At 56.3% G+C, this 17,301-nt stretch overlaps 5 protein-coding genes across 5 annotated transcripts; 3 read left to right on the top strand and 2 right to left on the bottom strand.

The window, feature by feature from the left end:
* Positions 1 to 588: 588 nt before the first annotated feature.
* On the top strand, positions 589 to 1,842 carry COL26b_009274 (uncharacterized protein; the record flags this gene model as incomplete). Its single annotated transcript, XM_053182006.1, has 1 exon — positions 589 to 1,842. One exon carries the CDS (start codon positions 589 to 591, stop codon positions 1,840 to 1,842), a length of 1,254 nt encoding a protein of 417 aa, XP_053034013.1.
* A 3,732-nt stretch (positions 1,843 to 5,574) lies between these two features.
* On the top strand, positions 5,575 to 7,115 carry COL26b_009273 (uncharacterized protein; the record flags this gene model as incomplete). The annotated part of the gene is made up of 2 exons (XM_053182005.1): positions 5,575 to 5,899; positions 5,956 to 7,115. 2 exons carry the CDS (start codon positions 5,575 to 5,577, stop codon positions 7,113 to 7,115), a joined length of 1,485 nt encoding a protein of 494 aa, XP_053034012.1.
* Positions 7,116 to 7,615: 500 nt separating this feature from the next.
* Positions 7,616 to 8,929, bottom strand: FAL1 (RNA helicase; the record flags this gene model as incomplete). The annotated part of the gene is made up of 3 exons (XM_053182004.1): positions 7,616 to 7,674; positions 7,724 to 8,764; positions 8,821 to 8,929. The coding sequence occupies 3 exons, from the start codon at positions 8,927 to 8,929 to the stop codon at positions 7,616 to 7,618; spliced, it is 1,209 nt and encodes a 402-aa protein (XP_053034011.1).
* Positions 8,930 to 9,412: 483 nt separating this feature from the next.
* On the top strand, positions 9,413 to 10,960 carry COL26b_009271 (uncharacterized protein; the record flags this gene model as incomplete). Its single annotated transcript, XM_053182003.1, has 1 exon — positions 9,413 to 10,960. One exon carries the CDS (start codon positions 9,413 to 9,415, stop codon positions 10,958 to 10,960), a length of 1,548 nt encoding a protein of 515 aa, XP_053034010.1.
* Positions 10,961 to 12,120: 1,160 nt separating this feature from the next.
* On the bottom strand, positions 12,121 to 13,117 carry COL26b_009270 (uncharacterized protein; the record flags this gene model as incomplete). The annotated part of the gene is made up of 2 exons (XM_053182002.1): positions 12,121 to 12,943; positions 12,996 to 13,117. 2 exons carry the CDS (start codon positions 13,115 to 13,117, stop codon positions 12,121 to 12,123), a joined length of 945 nt encoding a protein of 314 aa, XP_053034009.1.
* Positions 13,118 to 17,301: the final 4,184 nt, after the last annotated feature.

The following is a 17,301-nucleotide window of genomic DNA, read 5'->3' as shown; positions in this document are numbered from 1 at the left end:
AGACCTCCTCTGGCCAAGCCACACAACGACTATCTCAATGAAGAAGTCCACTGCAAGTTTCTTCCTCGGATCCGAAGCTATCTGGAAGCGGCACATGGCTGCCCTGTGGCAAACATACGATTCCGGGTCTGTTTCCCGCTCTGCACGCGAACTGAACAATTTAACGCCTCATGGCATCGAGAACGATGCTAACTTAGTCTTTCTCCGCGATGAGCTTATGTCGTTAATAGAGTTTGGGAAGATGCGGAGGTTCCAGACCTCCATTCAGCCATTTTCGCCGCTTGCGGAGCACGGCACATGGCTAGTCAATTATTCATCTTTTCCGAATACCCATTCCCCATCGTAAAGGGATTGCATTTAGAAAAATGCCATTGAACCGGATGCCACGTTCTCGGATGTCTCAGCGCCACGCCTCATCCAGGCCAGCTGAAGCTTAACTACGGATTTCAATTGCGGCGGCACGCTACATCCGGATGCGATTCCCGAGCCTGTCTTCAAGATAGTTTAAATATCAGCAAGAATCTCACGATGCAAGAACTCATTCACCAGGCCACAGCACCATCTTTTCGAAGCAAACAGCTCAATATCATGCATATCTCCATCTCCCTCATTGCCCCGGCGCTCTTGCGGCTTGCCGCAGCGGCATCATGCCCTGCTTCAGGATCTCCAACCTATCCCGAGGCCACTGACAAGAACACCGCCTTGATCCCTTTTGTCAATACACTTCCCCTGATAGACGCAACCCCACTGCTCGACTTCAACGTTGCCGCTGAAGTGGACTCGGCAATCAAGACGCTCTCATTCCCCTCGACTGGCATGGACACTGGTTCCACCGGGATCATGATCGGCGCCGGCCGGTTCAGCATCAATAAGGACTCCAAGTTCAACATGACCAACCCCGGAACGGAGTACCTCTCTTCCAGCCAGAGGCTGTGGGAGGGATACTGGGTCGAAGCCGACATCACATTCCCCGTCACGCCTGATACACGACGCGCGCTAAGCAAAGACGTCGTCGCAAGGGTGCCTATCATGATCGTGACCAAGGCTAGCATATGCACAACATGGAAGGCGAACGGCGGCAAATGCACAGATGCACAGAAGACGAACATTGAGGAGTACCCGAAGGACATCACCGCGAGCGGTGCCTATGTGGGTGTCGGCTTCGGGCGATCTAGCGACGAACAGCCTCAGGCCCTGCCTGATAAGGTTGCCTTGATCAACATTGTTTCCATCGGCGGTCAGACGGTCGAAGACATGCACCAGGGATACATCCTCACCGAGAAGGGCGTTGAGGTCGGCCTGACGAGTGCCAACACTGAAGGCTTCTGCACCACTAAGCTCGGCCTCATGACTTCCAACAAACCAAGGGACTGGACCCCGCCCAATGCGGCTATCAGCGTCAACAGCACGTCTTACGACCACGGCACCGCTCTCTTGGACACCGGCATCCCGCAGTCATACGTGCGCGTAAGCCAGGAGATGTACAAGAACACAAGAACCATCAGGTCAAAGTACATGCCGAAGCACCCCAGAGTCCTGGTGAAGGGAACCCGGGTGCTTGTCGCCATCCCCGACGAGAAGAATCCGATTGCTATCTACGACGTCACTTCTCAGGGTGCTGGCGCGCCCCAGGCTGGGACAATGCAGCCAGCGGGTTTCGTCAGGGAGAACTACACTATCCCGTCAAGCCCGTTCATCAACACTGGAAGGATGATCTACAGCAAGTTTGATGCCATGCTTGACGCTGACTGTGGCTGGTTCGGAATGGCTGAGCGTTCGGTCAGCACCAAGAAGATGAAGAAGAGGGCAGCATGCCCTGCACCTGCATCGGGGGCTAAATGATCGTTGAGGAAATGGATACTGGAAATCATGGGATTTTGGAGCGACAGGAAATGCATAAGGGGCTAAAAAAAGTGGTTGTAGAAGTTATCGTAGTTAGTATGAGAACAGAACCAAGAGAGAATGAATTCATCAATGATATTGCAAGTTGATTCGGTGGAGGTCAACCATGCTTCACGTTGGACATCTCGTTCTGTTGACTTTTGTCGGGCCGTAGTTGAGACCATCGTTGTCTTTCACCACTTCAGGTTCCTCCTTGAGAGCAAAATGCCACTATTACCTCGCATACTAATGTACTCGAAATCAATCCTTTCTTCTCACTGTGAGGACTTCACGGAGACCGGACACTCCCGTCACACCCGGACCCACATATCCGGCGCCGACGCCCGGATTCAGCAGGAGTTTAGGCGGTGTATGCAGCAAAGCAACGTCCGGCCGGCGTGGTTGCCGAGAGCGGTTCGTCTGACCGACGGAAAACCCACCGCCAAGGGTTCATCGTTTCTGATCTCTGAAACACTCGGAAAAACTCCACATCATCGCTTTCGAATCAAATTTCCGGCGGACCCTCTCTCGCGAAAGACATGCTTAAGACTCCAAGTGCCGCGGCTTAATTTTAGAGGGCGGTTAGCGAAGTGTCAAAAGGTCATTTTTGTGATCGTTCTGTTGCTGTGGTCGTACGATCGCCGTCGAGTGATCGTACTCTTTCGCGAAGTGTGTTGGATAGTCTCCTTGAGAGCAACCTTCTTCTTTCTCTTCAGACTTGGTAACTTCCGCCTCCAGAGTCCGCCTCTTTATCCGATCATCGTGCTGCTTATTTTGGGAAACACAGCCTGGGAATACGTGTACACAGACATCAGGACCCCTCTCGTAGCAATGCAACGTAGCGGTCGATTGACGAGCCTCCAGAACCGAATGCAACAGCATTCTACCTGCAAACATCGCCTGTGAACATTTCTTGATTCTGCCGTCCTTCATCTCAAAAAAGAATAAAAATCGGAAGAATGGGCGACGGGAATCTAGATCTTGTGCGGTCGGACGTTCCCAAGACAGCGGTTGCTGGAGCGTAATTAACCCAGCCTGCCAACGGCGGCAACGAGCTCATTAATCTCCCGCGGTTGGCGTCCCAGGAACGGTTTTGGAGCAGGGGTGGTGTGCGTCCCCGGCGATGGACCGGGGTCTTTTGTCGTGCGGCGGCGCTCTGCTCTCTCTTTCTCCCAAACAGAAATGGACCGATTGTGTGTGCTTGTGTGTGTGGCCGAGCCGCGAGAGTTACCACTGCACGGATCACGGCGAGGCATTCTAGGCGCGAAGGTGACACACGTCGATGAAGCGGCAAGGCTGATTTAAGTTCAACACTGCCATTCTTCCATTCTTCTAGACTTTGGGACCACGCGGCCGTGTGCCTGTCTTAGTGGTTTGATGTCGTGTCAACTATTGCTTCTCGCTCGCGAAGGGTGCCCGGCGGCAGTTTTCCTTGGTAGCTGAGTCCTGAGCCCTGACTGAGTCAAGACCACGAGGGAAATGCGCGCGCCGAAACGGTTTAAGCGACATAGGGTATCCGGTCCGCCGGATTGGGAAGAGTCAAGGCAGAAAAATGTCCGTTCCCTTGGCGCTATCTCGCAACGTATCCGAAATGAGACGTAGCGAGAGTGAAGATGCCCAGAAAGAGAAGAGGACGAAGCGCGGTTCTCACGGTTTTCAGGGGGGGCTGGGAACTGAGATGATACCGTGTAAGCGACGGTTCAAACCACACCGCAAACACGGTGCTCACTGCTCTGCAACAACAGCAACTCCCGAGTCCCAGTAATCCTCCGACTTCATCGCCCTCTAGCAAATCCTCGGGAGATGTTATTTTGGGGCCAAACACCGCGCATGGAAAGCCTTTGAGCTGCCGCCTGAGCCCACGCGGAGCCGCGTCAGTCGGCTACTGTGCGATTTTCAGGGGCAACGGGCCACCTGCTGGCACCATTTTACTTCCGAGAGGGGAGCCAGGGGAGAGTTGGGAAGGATGACCCCTACACGCACTGTGTCTCAGTTGACACTCGCTCTCTTCTCAGGTAGAGGCGGCGTCTCACTCACCCTCCATTATTGTCTCTCTGTCGTGTTGCGGTTTCCTCCATCGGTATCCGTATATGCTTTCGCTATCGATTTCGGGCTGAGTGTTCACTGATAGCTGCTGCTCTTATGGCTGTCGGCCGAAAGTCTAATGTATTACAGGCCTGCCAGATCCGAACAACTCGAGATGCGTGTTGTAGTGGACGTAAAGCACAGAAGAGAGGTCATCCTCGACTGAACCGGACGAGGCTTATACCCTCCCAGCCTCTTCCAACTCGTCGGGACCCTGTGGATCGTGAGCTGAAACGGCCTCACCGCTCGAGGCCGCTGTCAGTCGTAGGCATAAACCATCACTTGCCGCGCAAAATATCCCGACGAAGGGCAGTCCCGGGCGGGCCAAGCGGCTTCATGCTGGCGGTGCCTGCGCTCATCCAGCCCTAACTGGATCCGAACCCGTCGGGAGGTCTCCGCGGGATATCTTCACTCATCACGGTCAAGATGGGACATTTCAGAGAAAGTCCATCCGTCCGGCCTGAACTCTGTTTCCACTGACATGATTCATCGCTACTGAGGAATCACGTCAACGAGAGCTGGGGTCTAAGCAGATCTGCACCACCAACCGGCGATGCTCATATCCCGTGATGCTCATCTCTGTTCTCTGCCAACTTTCATCCTGCAAGCGCGGTAAAAGAAATGTCTTGTTGATAATCAAAAGACCTCCAGAACCAACACCCAATCGCACCCTCGCAGCCGCGCCGCATCACGGCAGCCCAAACATGGCACCACAGTCACATAGATGCAACCAAAGAGCGGCACATCAACCCTCCACATCCCTTCACCAACCACGCTCCTGTGATTCAATCCCCCTCCCCCCCCTCCATGACCTTGGGAGCCGATCCATGATCCATCCCGCTTGGCCTGGACCACCAACCAACCCGTCCACCCCTTCTCAGCCGCGGCCAAATTTGGTCACGCCCACCAACCATCGCACGGGATCCTCTCCCGAGAAACCTGGGGACCCGCAGCGAAGCATGAACAAGGATCCCGCTGGCCTGTCTCCCGTCACAGCCAACCGAACCATCCTCCCCACCGCTGGCCCCTGGCCGCAGGTCAATCCACATCGCGGGCCCCCTCCCCTGGAACAATGGAGAGAAAGAGAGAGAGAGTGAGAGGCGAAGAGGATGTGTGGCTTCGGTATATCTACGAGGCAGACCCGCCATGCGACCACCCCCTCCTCCGAGGTCGTTTCGATCTTGTTCCCCCTTCTCGTCCTTTTCGGAGCCGGTCCATTACTTTCTCTAAAACCCAACTTTTCGATTCTTGACGAAACAATTTATCTGAACGAGATACGAAAAAAGAACCATGACGAGCTAGCATCGTCTTTTCCAGGCGAAAAATTAAAAAAGGAAAAAAAGGAAGAAACCAGAAAAACGTACCGATTCTTACGAAACGAAACGAGAGCAAGAGAGAGCCACTGGTGGCGGACGGAGACGATCACAATTCCATTCATTCACTCATTCACTTCTCATCAACAACGACTTTCATTCAGCAAAACACAACCGACGACTTCACAAACTCGGACCTTTTCGAGCCAGACACAGCCAAGCCATGGCATCAAACTGAATATTCAAACTACTTTACAGTCTTTTCATTCATTTATACATACTTTTATTGCACAAAATGCCTCCGACTGGCGCCTTTGCCCTCCTCGCCCTCCGCGCTACCGAAAACGCCGCCGCCGCCGCCTTCACATCACACACCAACTCAACCGACCAATTACTCAACACCACCGCAGGAGGAGGAACAGGAGGAGAACCGGGTCACCGCGAGTGGAATGGCGGCTCCGTCGTGCCAGTTGCCGTCATCTCGGCTGTGCTTTCGACCGCCTTCGTGGCCATGCGCTTCTACACCCGCATCTACATCCTGCGCTCAGTCAAGTGGGAGGACTGGTTCATCCTCATGTCCCTCCTCTTCGCCATCGCCACGAGCGGGGGTATGATAGCACGTACGTTCAGCATCCCACCTCAAACCCATGAGCCCTTCAACTAACAAGAAGAACAGAACTCAACTACGGCCTGGGCCACCATCTACGCTCCGTCGGCGCCTCATTCCCCGTCTACATCCAAACAGGCATCCTCACGAACCTCTTCTACTCCATCTCCCTAACCCTCACCAAAATCTCCATCCTGCTCCTCTACATCCGCATCCTCACCTACGACCTCGTCCGCCTGCTCGGCAAGGTCCTCCTCGGCCTCGTCATCCTCACCCACACCTGGATCATCGCCTCCATCCTCACGACCTGCATCCCCCTCTCCGCCGCTTGGTCCTACGACCCCGCCAACCCGCCCATCTACTGCCACCCCGTCCCCGTCTTCTGGCTCAACGCCGTCCTCCACATCCTCACCGACTTCATGATCTTCATGCTGCCCCTGCCCGTCATCTCCAGCATGAGCCTGCCCCGCAAGCAAAAGACAGGCCTCTACTTCGTCTTCTGCCTCGCCTTCCTCGTCTGCGCCATCTCCACCCTCCGCCTCGTCGCCGTCTTCCACACCGACGAGTCCAACGCCCAGGTCGCAGACGTCACCTGGTCCGCCGTCCGCGTCGCCAACTGGACCTCCCTCGAGGTCCACATCGCCATCGTCACCGCCTGCCTGACCACCCTCAAGCCTCTCCTCAACGCCCTCTTCCCGAACCACGCCTGCGGCGCCCCCGTCAACGACAGCCCGCTGCCGCTCAAGACGGCCAGCCCCGCCGAGGAGGCTCGCCGCCGCAAGGACTTTGAGGAGAACTTCTCCACGGGTGATGTTGATGGATACAGGCGCCCACTGACCATCGGCACCAAGTCGAACAGGCCAAAGGTCAGGCGGGACACGTTTGCGAGCCTCGTCGCGGACCGCAAGAGCACTCTGGAGCACCTGGAAGTCGCGACGCCGACGTCGGCAACGAAGTTGTCTGATAAGGAGGGCGAGGAGTTCAAGCTGCCCGAGGTCCAGCCGCCGTCGCCTTTCGGGAGGTTCTCGAGCTGGACGCGGGGTTCGAGGTTGCAGATCCCGGGCGTAACGAGAGGTGCCAGTGTGAAGCACGAACGCTTCGGGTCAACAGCAACAACAAGAGGGAGGCACGAGCGGTTCCCGTCGAACGTCACCTGGGCGTCGACTCACCGACGGTATGAGTCTATTGACGAAGAGGTGCCACAGGTACCCGGGAGGAGGCTGATTTAAGGCGGGAGTTTTGTACGATGGACGAGGCGTTGAGTGCTTTTGAGCGAACATGTATACCAAGCGAGTTTATGAGAGGCCATTGAGCCCTGGTTTGGAATTCAGCGCGGAATGCGCCATCATGTATATATAGCATCACAGTCGACGACGTTGAAGGGACGAAAAGGTGGCAAGGGTAGCATGCTGTTGTATACCCCTTCGGCGCGACACGCGGCTGTTTGTAGTAGTACGAATAATGACATTTTCTTGCGTCATCCTCAATCCCAGGATCGCTTGCGAATTTCCATGCATCCGTACACCGATTTGGTTTATAACAATCTGATATCTTGCAAAAGACCTGTCAGCATCACTGAGAATGCAGGCTAGAGCGAGGATATGCTCACCTGCTTCGAAATAAAGCCCCCTTCCTCCACGTCTCTAGGCCAGACGACCCTTTCGTCTGCCTTTTTGATTTTCATGACCCGTCAAAATGACGAAGCCTCATCTGGTATCATTCTTTTTGCTTAAGAAATGAGATCGGCCACGTTCATGGGCATCTCATCAATCTGGGTAGAGTAGTACACTGCAGTCGTTAGCATCCATGTACAACTTAGGGCTCGGGCAATACTGACACTCAATGTCTCTCAAGATGCGCACATCCTCGCTAGTAACGAAGTTGATAGCGACACCCTTCCTTCCAAAGCGACCACTCCTACCAATGCGGTGGATGTAGTTCTCACGGTTGCTCGGCAAATCATAGTTGATCACCAAGCTGACCTGCTGCACATCGATACCGCGGGCCCACACATCCGTGGAGATCAACACACGGCTGTTGCCCTGACGGAAGTCCTGCATAATGCTGTCGCGCTCCTTCTGCGGCATGTCACCGTGCATACTGCTGACCGTAAAGTTGGCCTCGCGCATCTTATCCGTCAGCCAATCGACCTTTCTGCGCGTGTTGCAGAAAATGACGGCCTGCGTGATGGTGAGCGTGTCGTAGAGATCGCACAGCGTATCGAACTTCCAGTCCTCCTTCTCGACCGCGATGAAGTACTGCTTCAGGCCCTCGAGGGTCAACTCGTCACGCTTGACGAGGATGCGCACAGGGTCGGTCATGAACTTGGTCGTCATGTCGAGCACGTCGTACGGCAGCGTGGCGGAGACGACGACGACCTGCGTCGCAGGGGGCAGGTAGCGGTACACGTCGTAGATCTGCTCGCGGAAACCTCTGTTGAGCAGCTCGTCCGCCTCGTCGAGGACCAGCATTTTGATGTGGCGGGTGCGCAGGTGTCTGCGGCGGATCATGTCGGCGACGCGGCCGGGGGTACCGGAGACAATGTGCTGGCCGTAGTCGAGCTTGCGGATATCCTCGCCGACGTTGGTGCCGCCAATGCAGGCGTGGCACTGGACGTTCATGTAGTCGCCGAGGGCCATGACGACGGACTGGATCTGGGTCGCGAGTTCGCGGGTCGGGGAGAGGACAAGGGCTTGGGTCTCGCGGACGGCCGTGTCGATGACTTGCAGCATGGAAATGGAGAAGGTCGCGGTCTTACCCGTGCCGGACTGGGCCTGGGCGATGGTGTCGCGACCCTTGCAAACCTGGACGATGGCGCGGGACTGGACGGCGGACGGGGACTCGTAGCCGTAGGCGTAGATGCCGCGTAGGAGGTTCTCTACGGGATTATCGTTAGAAAATGATGCAATTGCTCGTGGTGATGGGGAGCCTTACCCTTCAGCGACATGGACTCGAAGGTCGGGTGGACAGTGACTTCCTTGGAGGTGGAGAACTCCATCCTCTCGTCCGCCTTACGGTCGATTCCGCTACCGCCTTCAGCCATGATGATCTCTGTTGTATTTTCGGGGAGGTGTTAAGTGGTTGTTGTTGCGACGTCGAAGTCGAGGGTCGTGATGTACAGGTGCAGACAAGGCGAAGCCGAGGGCGAAATTTTAGAGGGGCGCGCCAAAAGCTTCAGCGCGCTCTGCTGCAGGCTGCGAGTCGCAAACCAGACGACAGCTGTCTCGGGCCGGAACATCCTGCTGCCGGCCTGTCAAAATGACCAGACGCAGCGCAAGGCACCCCGTTAACACAGTGCATCTAGCGCTTTTCCTACCAAAATTGGGGAGCTAAAGCAGGCCTTATTCAGTGGAACCGACAACACCAGGCACGCCGCGCCAGCCTTCCGCCGCGATTTTTCCAGAAGCTGCGAAAGCCGCGCCAAACACTCGACCTCGACAATCACCTACCTACACAACTCTCCTCACTCTCCCTCGCCCGTCCACGCCGCGCGTCGCCGACAAAAACCCCCCTTCGGACCGCGAAAATGGTCGGCATCCTTGAAGAACAGCGCTACATCCACGAGGACCTCGAGCGCCTCGAGCAGGGCATCGCAGACCGCATCGCGGACGAGCCGAAACACATCCGCGACCGCCTCAACCGCGACCACGAGGTCTCGCAGCTGCTCGACCAGATCCAGGCGCAGTCCGCCAAGCTGCTCGACATCTACGCCGACGCCGGCGGCCAGCGCTCCCGCGAGATCCAGAGCATCGGCACCGGCGACCCGTTCGAGGAGTTCTACGCCCAGATCAAGGACGTCCGCGAGCACCATGCAAAGTACCCCAACGAGCAGGCCGAGAACTCGGAGCTGCGCTACCGCATGAAGAAGGAGGGCGACGGCGAGATGATGCCCTACATCATCGACCGCATCTTCACCGGCGAGGAGGGCTTCGGCCGCTTCTTCGACCTGCACACCTGCCACGAGAGCTACCTCAACCTGCACAACGTCAAGCGCCTGTCGTACCTGCAGTACCTCGAGGTGTTTGACAACTTCGCCCCCGGCTACGGTGGGCTGAAGCGCAGCGAGAAGCTGACGGACCAGTACTTCAAGTACGTCGGCGAGCTGGCGGGGTATCTCGAGTCCTTCATGCGGCGCACGCGGCCGCTCGAGAACCTGGACAAGGTCTTCCACGGCTTCGACAACGATTTCGAGACGGCGTGGGAGAAGGACGAGGTGCAGGGCTGGCAGGACGACGCCGCTGCCGCCGCCGCGAGGGAGAAGAGCAGCGCGGAGGCGGTCTGGTGCGAGGACTGCGAGAAGGAGTTCAAGAACGAGAACGTGTACAGGTCGCATCTCACGGGGCGGAAACACATCAAGGCCGCCGAGACGCGGAAAGTACGGCAGGAGGAGGACGGCGGCGACGCCGCAGCAACATCAACAAACGGCGGCGGCGTCAGGGTGTCCGCGACGAGGTTGAAGGAACGCGCCGTCGCGGAGCGCGAGTACCGCGTCAAGCGCCTCGCGGCCGCCATGTCCACGGAGCGCGGCGACACCCGGGTCAACGTGGAGCGGAAGCAGGGCATGACGGAGCGCGAGCGCCAGCAGGAGCTTGAGAGCTACCTCAGCCTGTCCTCGGCACCGCCCGGCGGCGGCGGCCAGGTCGCGGGGGGCGACGACGAAGAAGGCGATGAGGACGGCGAGGACGGCGAGGAGAAGATCTACAACCCGCTCAAGCTGCCGCTCGCGTGGGACGGCAAGCCGATCCCGTTCTGGCTGTACCGCCTGCACGGGCTGGGCGTCGAGTTTCCCTGCGAGATCTGCGGCAACTTCGTGTACATGGGCCGGCGGGCGTTCGACAAGCACTTCAACGAGGCGCGGCACGTCCACGGCCTCAAGTGCCTCGGCATCACCAACACGGCCCTGTTCCGCGACATCACGAGCATCGACGAGGCGACGAACCTCAACGACAAGATCCAGCGCGAGACAAAGAAGACCAAGGTCGACGAGGGCAGCATCGTCCAGATGGAGGACGCGGAGGGCAACGTCATGCCCGAGAAGGTGTATTACGACTTGCAGAAGCAGGGTCTGCTGTAAAGGGCCTGGTTCTAATCACGGTGAGAGCGGTCATGGGAAGAGCGGCGCACAAGGCGAAGAAGCAAACTGTCTGCCTGGGCGATGCCCTGAGCTGCAGGTACACACGGAATCTGTAAATGTAGTAGACACAGCCGACATGGCTTATCGTTTTCGAAAAAGCATGAGATTGCACTGTAGAAGGTATAGTGGAGTCAAAAAGGGATACCATTTCATCAATACTCGTTCCTCGTTCGTCCCACAATCTGCCTGTTGTTTGGCGGCGTAGATCAGTCCGAACCACAATCAAACTCGACAAGCATTTACCATCGACAACGTACCCAGCTGAACGCATTGCGACGACGCGATTCAGCCGGACCCGTAGATACAGCAAATTCCCACAAAAATCGGTTTCTGGCTGTCCGATTCATACATGCACCCTTCTGATGGAGAGAAATCTCTTCAAAAGGTTGCTTTGATAACCAAAAAAAAACTCATCAATGTGGCAAAACTCAGAAACATGCGCTCTCCACCGCTGATGTCATACCAAAACCCCGACGTCAAAGCCCCCCTTTCACTAGTTTACAACACGGGGTTTTCACATGAAGGTCGGTTGAATGCAATCAAGTCCTGCGACGTCAGATGGAAGAAGCTCCTCTAAAAGTTTAGGCTTATTGATCACAGTCGATATGGACCAGGGAACAGAATGATGTAGTAAATCGCGCCATTTTTTTGATATGGCTGCATCCGGTCGGCTTTTCTCGCCAATCTCGGTTTTGTCTATGTTCTAGTTTCTATGTACAGTACCGCCGGGGCTTCTTTTTTGTTGTCTTGATCCTGTACCAAGCCGAAAACACGCCCAAATGACTTTTGGTTGTAGTCTTTTTTCTGTTTCCCTGTATCCCAGTTGAAAGCAATCGCAAGTGCCCAAATGCAGGGCTCGCTATATGAATCACATAAAACCCGACCATTTGTTCCCCAAAACAAATGGAATGTTCCGTGGCCCTGTCGCCATTTTTTCTTCCGCATTAGGTATCTCTATGGTGTAATCATCCCCTGTGGTAAAAAGGCTGTCTTTTGTGACGCCATCAAGTAGTCGCTTGCTTTATCCGTTTTGATTGGATCTTCTTAATCCCGTAGGATCTCATTCGTAATCGTAAAAGGAAAGGTTGATGAGAGGTTTCTTAGTCCTCGAAGAGGCCAGACATCTCCTCCAGAAGCTGGTCGGCGGTGGGGCGCTCAGCAGCGTCCATGCGCATGATGCGGTTGATGAAGTGCGACGCGGTGCGGTAGTCAAGGGGCTCAACCTTGCGGCCGACGGTGAGAGCCTTTGCAGCCATGGCCTTGCCGGGACGGGCACGCTCGAGGTAGGTCTCGGGGATGGCACCGAAGCGGCGGGATTGCTGGCGGAGGACCTCGAAGATGTAGCTGCGGTCATGGTAAGATGCGTTGGTCGGGCGGAAGGGGTTGTAGTCTCCGCCGTGGAGCAGCGCAATCATCATCGATCCAAAAGCCCAGATGTCGCTGGCAGTGCCCCAGGGAACCTCCATCAACACCTCGGGGCTGGTCCAGATGGGAGCACCGATCAGGAAACCCTTGCGCGCAACATCGGAGTCGACGGAGTAGGAAGCGCCAAGGTCGCCGATCTGGACGTCGGAGAAGCGAAGGTCCGGGTCGGCTTCGGATTCGGAGGCGTAGTTGACGAGGATGTTGTCGGGCTTGATGTCGGTGTGGACGTAGCCATCCTTGTGGAGGGTGGACAGGCCGCGGAGGACAGCGCGGGCGACGAAACGGATCTCGCGGTTCGTGAGAGGCTTCTTGACGGTTGCCTTCAGAAGAGTGTCGTCCATGTGGCGGAGTACAATCATGGGTGCGTCTTGCTGGATTTCGTCGATAACCGGGCGGAGGAAGGGGTTGCCCTGGAATTTGCGAAGGACATTGTGCTCGTTCTGGGCACCGGAGATGCCTTGAACGCCCTTAACGATGGACTTGTTGCCCAGGGGGTTTCTGATGAGAGTTAGCTAGGGAAAGACACAATGATATTTCGCAGCTGACTTACGTAGCAATCCAGACACCTTCGCGGATCTTCTTCTGAATGGTGTACCTGCTGGCGTTTCCGAGCAAGATTTGGCCAATCTCGAGGGACGGGGTCCCGAAGGCGGCGAGACCTCTGGGAATCATTTTCGGGTATGTGTGTGAGAAAAGTCGTCGGTGTTTGAGAGTTGCGGGGGTTCGGAGTATCTGGTGTTCGTAGTTCGTGATATTTCACTTCCTTATGTGACAGCTTCGAGTGGCTGTCTGAGAAGGACCAGGTCGATAATGGTCATTAGGTATATACCGGATCCGATTCGTAATGGAGAAAGGTCTAGCACGCGATTCCGGTCATCTAAAGGAACCTTGTCGAAATAAACCCTCGAATAAAGGCAGGTCTATTAAAAAGACGGAGTCGTCGAAGAGATTGAAGAGTCGAAAAGGTTGAGGTGAGTTGGATGTCTGAGCAGAGTAGCAGAGCTGGAGCAAGTTGAGTCGGAGGAGCAACGCTTCTTTAACGGGCAGCCGGGTACTTTCCTGCGGTACCTGAGCGACCTAAGGGCAGGGCGACGTGCAGGGGTGGCGGAGGCGTGGGTGTGGATGCGGTGTGGGTGGGGAGTGGACGCGGGAGTGAGTGGATGGGGGTCCTTTTAGCGTCAGCGGAAGGCAAAGTGAATTTCTGGGAACGGTACGTACCTTCCAGGGCGCTGAAATTGGAACACAAACACCACACACCAGCAAGGTAGAACAGCCAGCAATTGCAAAAGACAATGGGAGAAGCCCCAGCACCTGGAGGGCAAGCCTTAGCGTTCGTGGGATTGGCAATGGAAGGTTGTGTGGCACCCAGAGCAGCAGTCCAGAGTCAGACTTGTCTCCCCTGATTGCAGCGGGACTGGCAAGCCGGACGCCGGAGTTAATTAATGAGTGGTAGCATACACCGGCCGCTGCAGTGAATATGGCGGCGCCTTGCCTGACCGAACACCTCGCTGCCCTGAGAATAGACGTCTCCCGCCTGTCGCGATGAGTGCCGGCTGGGCGCGGCTTGGCTGGCACTCAGCACTGGCTTCTTCTAGATAGCTTTGGACCATGGACCAGCCATCGTCTTTGGGTATCAGCACTGGCATTGGCACTGGCCGTGACCATCGCCCGGAATAGTAGCTGGCAGCAGTTCAGCGAAAGAACCAGCGGCTGCCACGGGGCGTGCGCGACCGTCAGCGGTGAGGCAAATGAGTTCGCTCCGTTTAGTTTCAGTGGACTTGGGGGGGACACCAGTCATCCGGGTCCAGAATAATCAACAGCCCCCTCCGCTAGGAAAAAAAAAAAAGATTTTTCTTCTAGTGCTCGTGTCGGACGGCACCCATGCCAAGGTACGTGCATGGTTCTACTGCATAGTAGTGATCGGACTGTGTGATGGAGGGTGGCCTATCGGTCTATCGCCGTGGCATTGGCCGTCGACAGCGGTCTAGATCGTCCTGCTGCCCGGCGGAAACACTTGCAACGCACAGTGTCGAGCTGTTCGCAAACAGCAGACGGTAAGCCATTGTTGGAAGGTCTGGAGCTGCTTCACCTTGGAAGAGGAGTCAAGACGAGTCCAACGAGCACTGATCTGCAAGGATGAACCACAGCGGGAGAAGCTTGCCGTAGGGGTCCCCTCCTCCTTTTCCAGGTACGCGCCCGCGCCCACCTCTTCAAGCTCTGCTCCAACCTGGACACCCTCTCACCACACGAGGACACCATCAGCGGCCACGGGTTGATAAGGTGTGACTCCGTCAGCCGCCCTGGTTGGCTGGCACGTCGCTGTCACCGACAGACCGGACTGCTTCCGTTACCCTGAATGCCTGTTGTGCCGGGGGCTGGACGTGTTCGGTGCATACCCGGATTTTGCGACTCGTTCTGCTGTTGCATTCGCTGCACCACCATCTGCATCTGAAATGCCCGGGAGGGTGGTGTGCTTCTTTCGTCGGCTCCGGCTCCTATCTGCCAGACTGCCATTCCAGCTGCAGGCTGGGTTCCGTGATCTTTAGGTCCAGATAAGGTGACTGGTCAAACGACGACAAAAGGAGGCTCTGGTGGACGGCAACTCGCGAATCGTGTTCCGGGAGCCGGCCACGTCCACAGCGGCCACAGTCATCCGCCACGGCTTGCATAGTTGGTAAGCCATGCTCCGCAAGCGTTACGCCAGTCAGTTGAGGAGGCTTTTTGGGGCGCTTTGCTGGGGGAACAGGCCAAAGGATGTGCTCGTTTGGCTGGTGCTTGATCTCCTTCGGGATTAGGAATAGAACAGCAAGCTCAGCTTGGCAGCATCTGCGTTCGCTTCTGCAGCTGCACTTGCACTCGCAATCTGCATGCCAGGGGCCCTGGTGTGTCCACAGCAGCATTGTCCACAGCGGTGTCCACATCGTCCAGTGTCTCAAACTCGGTCAAGAAAACCCCAGACTCAGAGTCAATCAAGCGTGGGGGGGCCGGCGTCGGAGGCGAACAATGGCGACATGGCTTGTAGGTCAGCTCCAGAGTCGGAATGCTGCCTCCACGGCACACCTCATTGATCGGCAAGCGAGAAGCAATACGCAGCGAGAATGCCACTTGAGAGTGACAATCGCCCGTGCTCCAATCATTTGCGGAGGACTGGAGAGGATCGCATGCGGGTGAAGGTGGTTCTGTAGGGCAGTAGTGTAGGCCAAAAAATGATGTGCGCTGGGACACCATGATGCAGCTCCAGTGCCTATCGACAAGTTTGAGTCTGTTCCCTGGGATCTGATCTCTGGGGCTGGCAGAAGAGAAAGAGGGGTCAAGAGTTGCACAGTCTGTCCTCTTGGTGCTCGCTGTTCTTCCAAGCTGACCTCTCGCTTCGGTCTGGTCGGGTCTCTCCAGTCCGTGTCTCTGGAAGCCTCGATCGGTGCGACCGGCGGTGGTGGTGGTGGTTGGTATGCGTAGTAAGTGCGGTCGGGCACTGTAGCCGGCCACAACTGCGTAAGTACCAGATCATCAGGGCAATGAACAGCCTGTTTCTATTTTGTGAAGACGAGTGAGGCACTGCACTGACGCCATGCTGGTGGTGCTGGGTAGGACGGCTTTCCATGCTTGGTAATAATGGACAGGATGGTGTGATCTGAATTCATCATCTTGATTCCTGAGAGGCGGCCCCGTGCCCTGCCTGACCTGATGAAGCTGAAGTGAATCTGATGCTGATGCTGATGCTGACCTGACGCTGAGCCTGGTATGTCGGCTGGGCTCTCGACTCGTCTCGATGAGCTTCGTTCGATCACTTGGGCACTCTGTCTGTGGCATGCCATTATTGGATACTCGTCAGGTGTCTGTCTGGCGCGAGTCTCGTGCGTAATTTTGTTTAACAACAGACGGCAAGGGGGTCGCTGATGTGAAACCGGCATCGCGGGGTGCATCCGCTTGGAGGTTGGACAAGAGCTTGAAGCTTGCACGTCCGGCTGGTGTTGCTTGGCCGTGTTGCTTCCATTTGCTGCTTTTGGGGGACAATTGCTGGCGACTGACTGCAGACGGGATGGTATGCTGTTCAGTCGGTGTGTCGGCGGTGTGCCAGCCAATTGGCAAGTGACGGGGTGGTGTTGCGGCGTGGGAGCTTCCCTTGCCGTGACCCCCGTGCCCCCCCAAGGTTTGCTCATCACGGGACGAAGTGTTGCAACATGGGAATTTTAAAATAAAATCATAAAAACATGGGGGAAATGGATGGGGCGGGGAATTCGGGGAAGACGAGGAACCCAGCCGGACCACGATGCCAACCCACGGGCAGTGGACACACCTGCCAACGGGAAGGCGTGCCTTGGCCATGCGGCAGGCGGTAGCGGTCCTACCTTACTTGCCTAGCAGGTGCCTGCCCGTAAGGAAGGAAGGAAGGGAGGGGGGTGGCTCTTTCTTACTCTAGCTGCTGTTTCTTGTTCCTGCCCATTGCTGCTGCTGCTGCTGCACTCCTGCCCTCAGACTGATCCAGCCTCCAGGCCAGGCTGGTCCTTCCTTCTGTCTCTCACTCTCTTTCCCCCAGTGACTCTTTCCGTGGGTCGTGGCTTCCTCCCAAATTCTGCCCTTGCCCAAAATTGACCACCTGAACTGCCACAGCCCCCCGAAAAAGAACTAGCGCCGTTCAACTCCCGACAGATGGTTCTATTTTGGATCCAATAGAAAACAAGGCCGTCACAAAACATTCCAACGGCAGCATTGCATTCCCTTCCCCGATTTTCCTCCCCTCCGACATTTCTCCCCCAAGAATTGCTTGTTTCCCCTATTTCGGTTTCTTTTCCCCTTTGATTCATCCTCATCTCACCCCCACGACAGCACCGAGGTCCCCTGCTTCGCCTCCTCTG

This window comes from Colletotrichum chrysophilum (assembly GCF_026319265.1).
Source record: "Colletotrichum chrysophilum strain AFK26 chromosome Unknown scaffold_88, whole genome shotgun sequence".
NCBI classification, from domain to species: Eukaryota; Fungi; Ascomycota; class Sordariomycetes; order Glomerellales; family Glomerellaceae; genus Colletotrichum; species Colletotrichum chrysophilum.
This window is presented reverse-complemented; position numbering and strand designations above follow the sequence as displayed.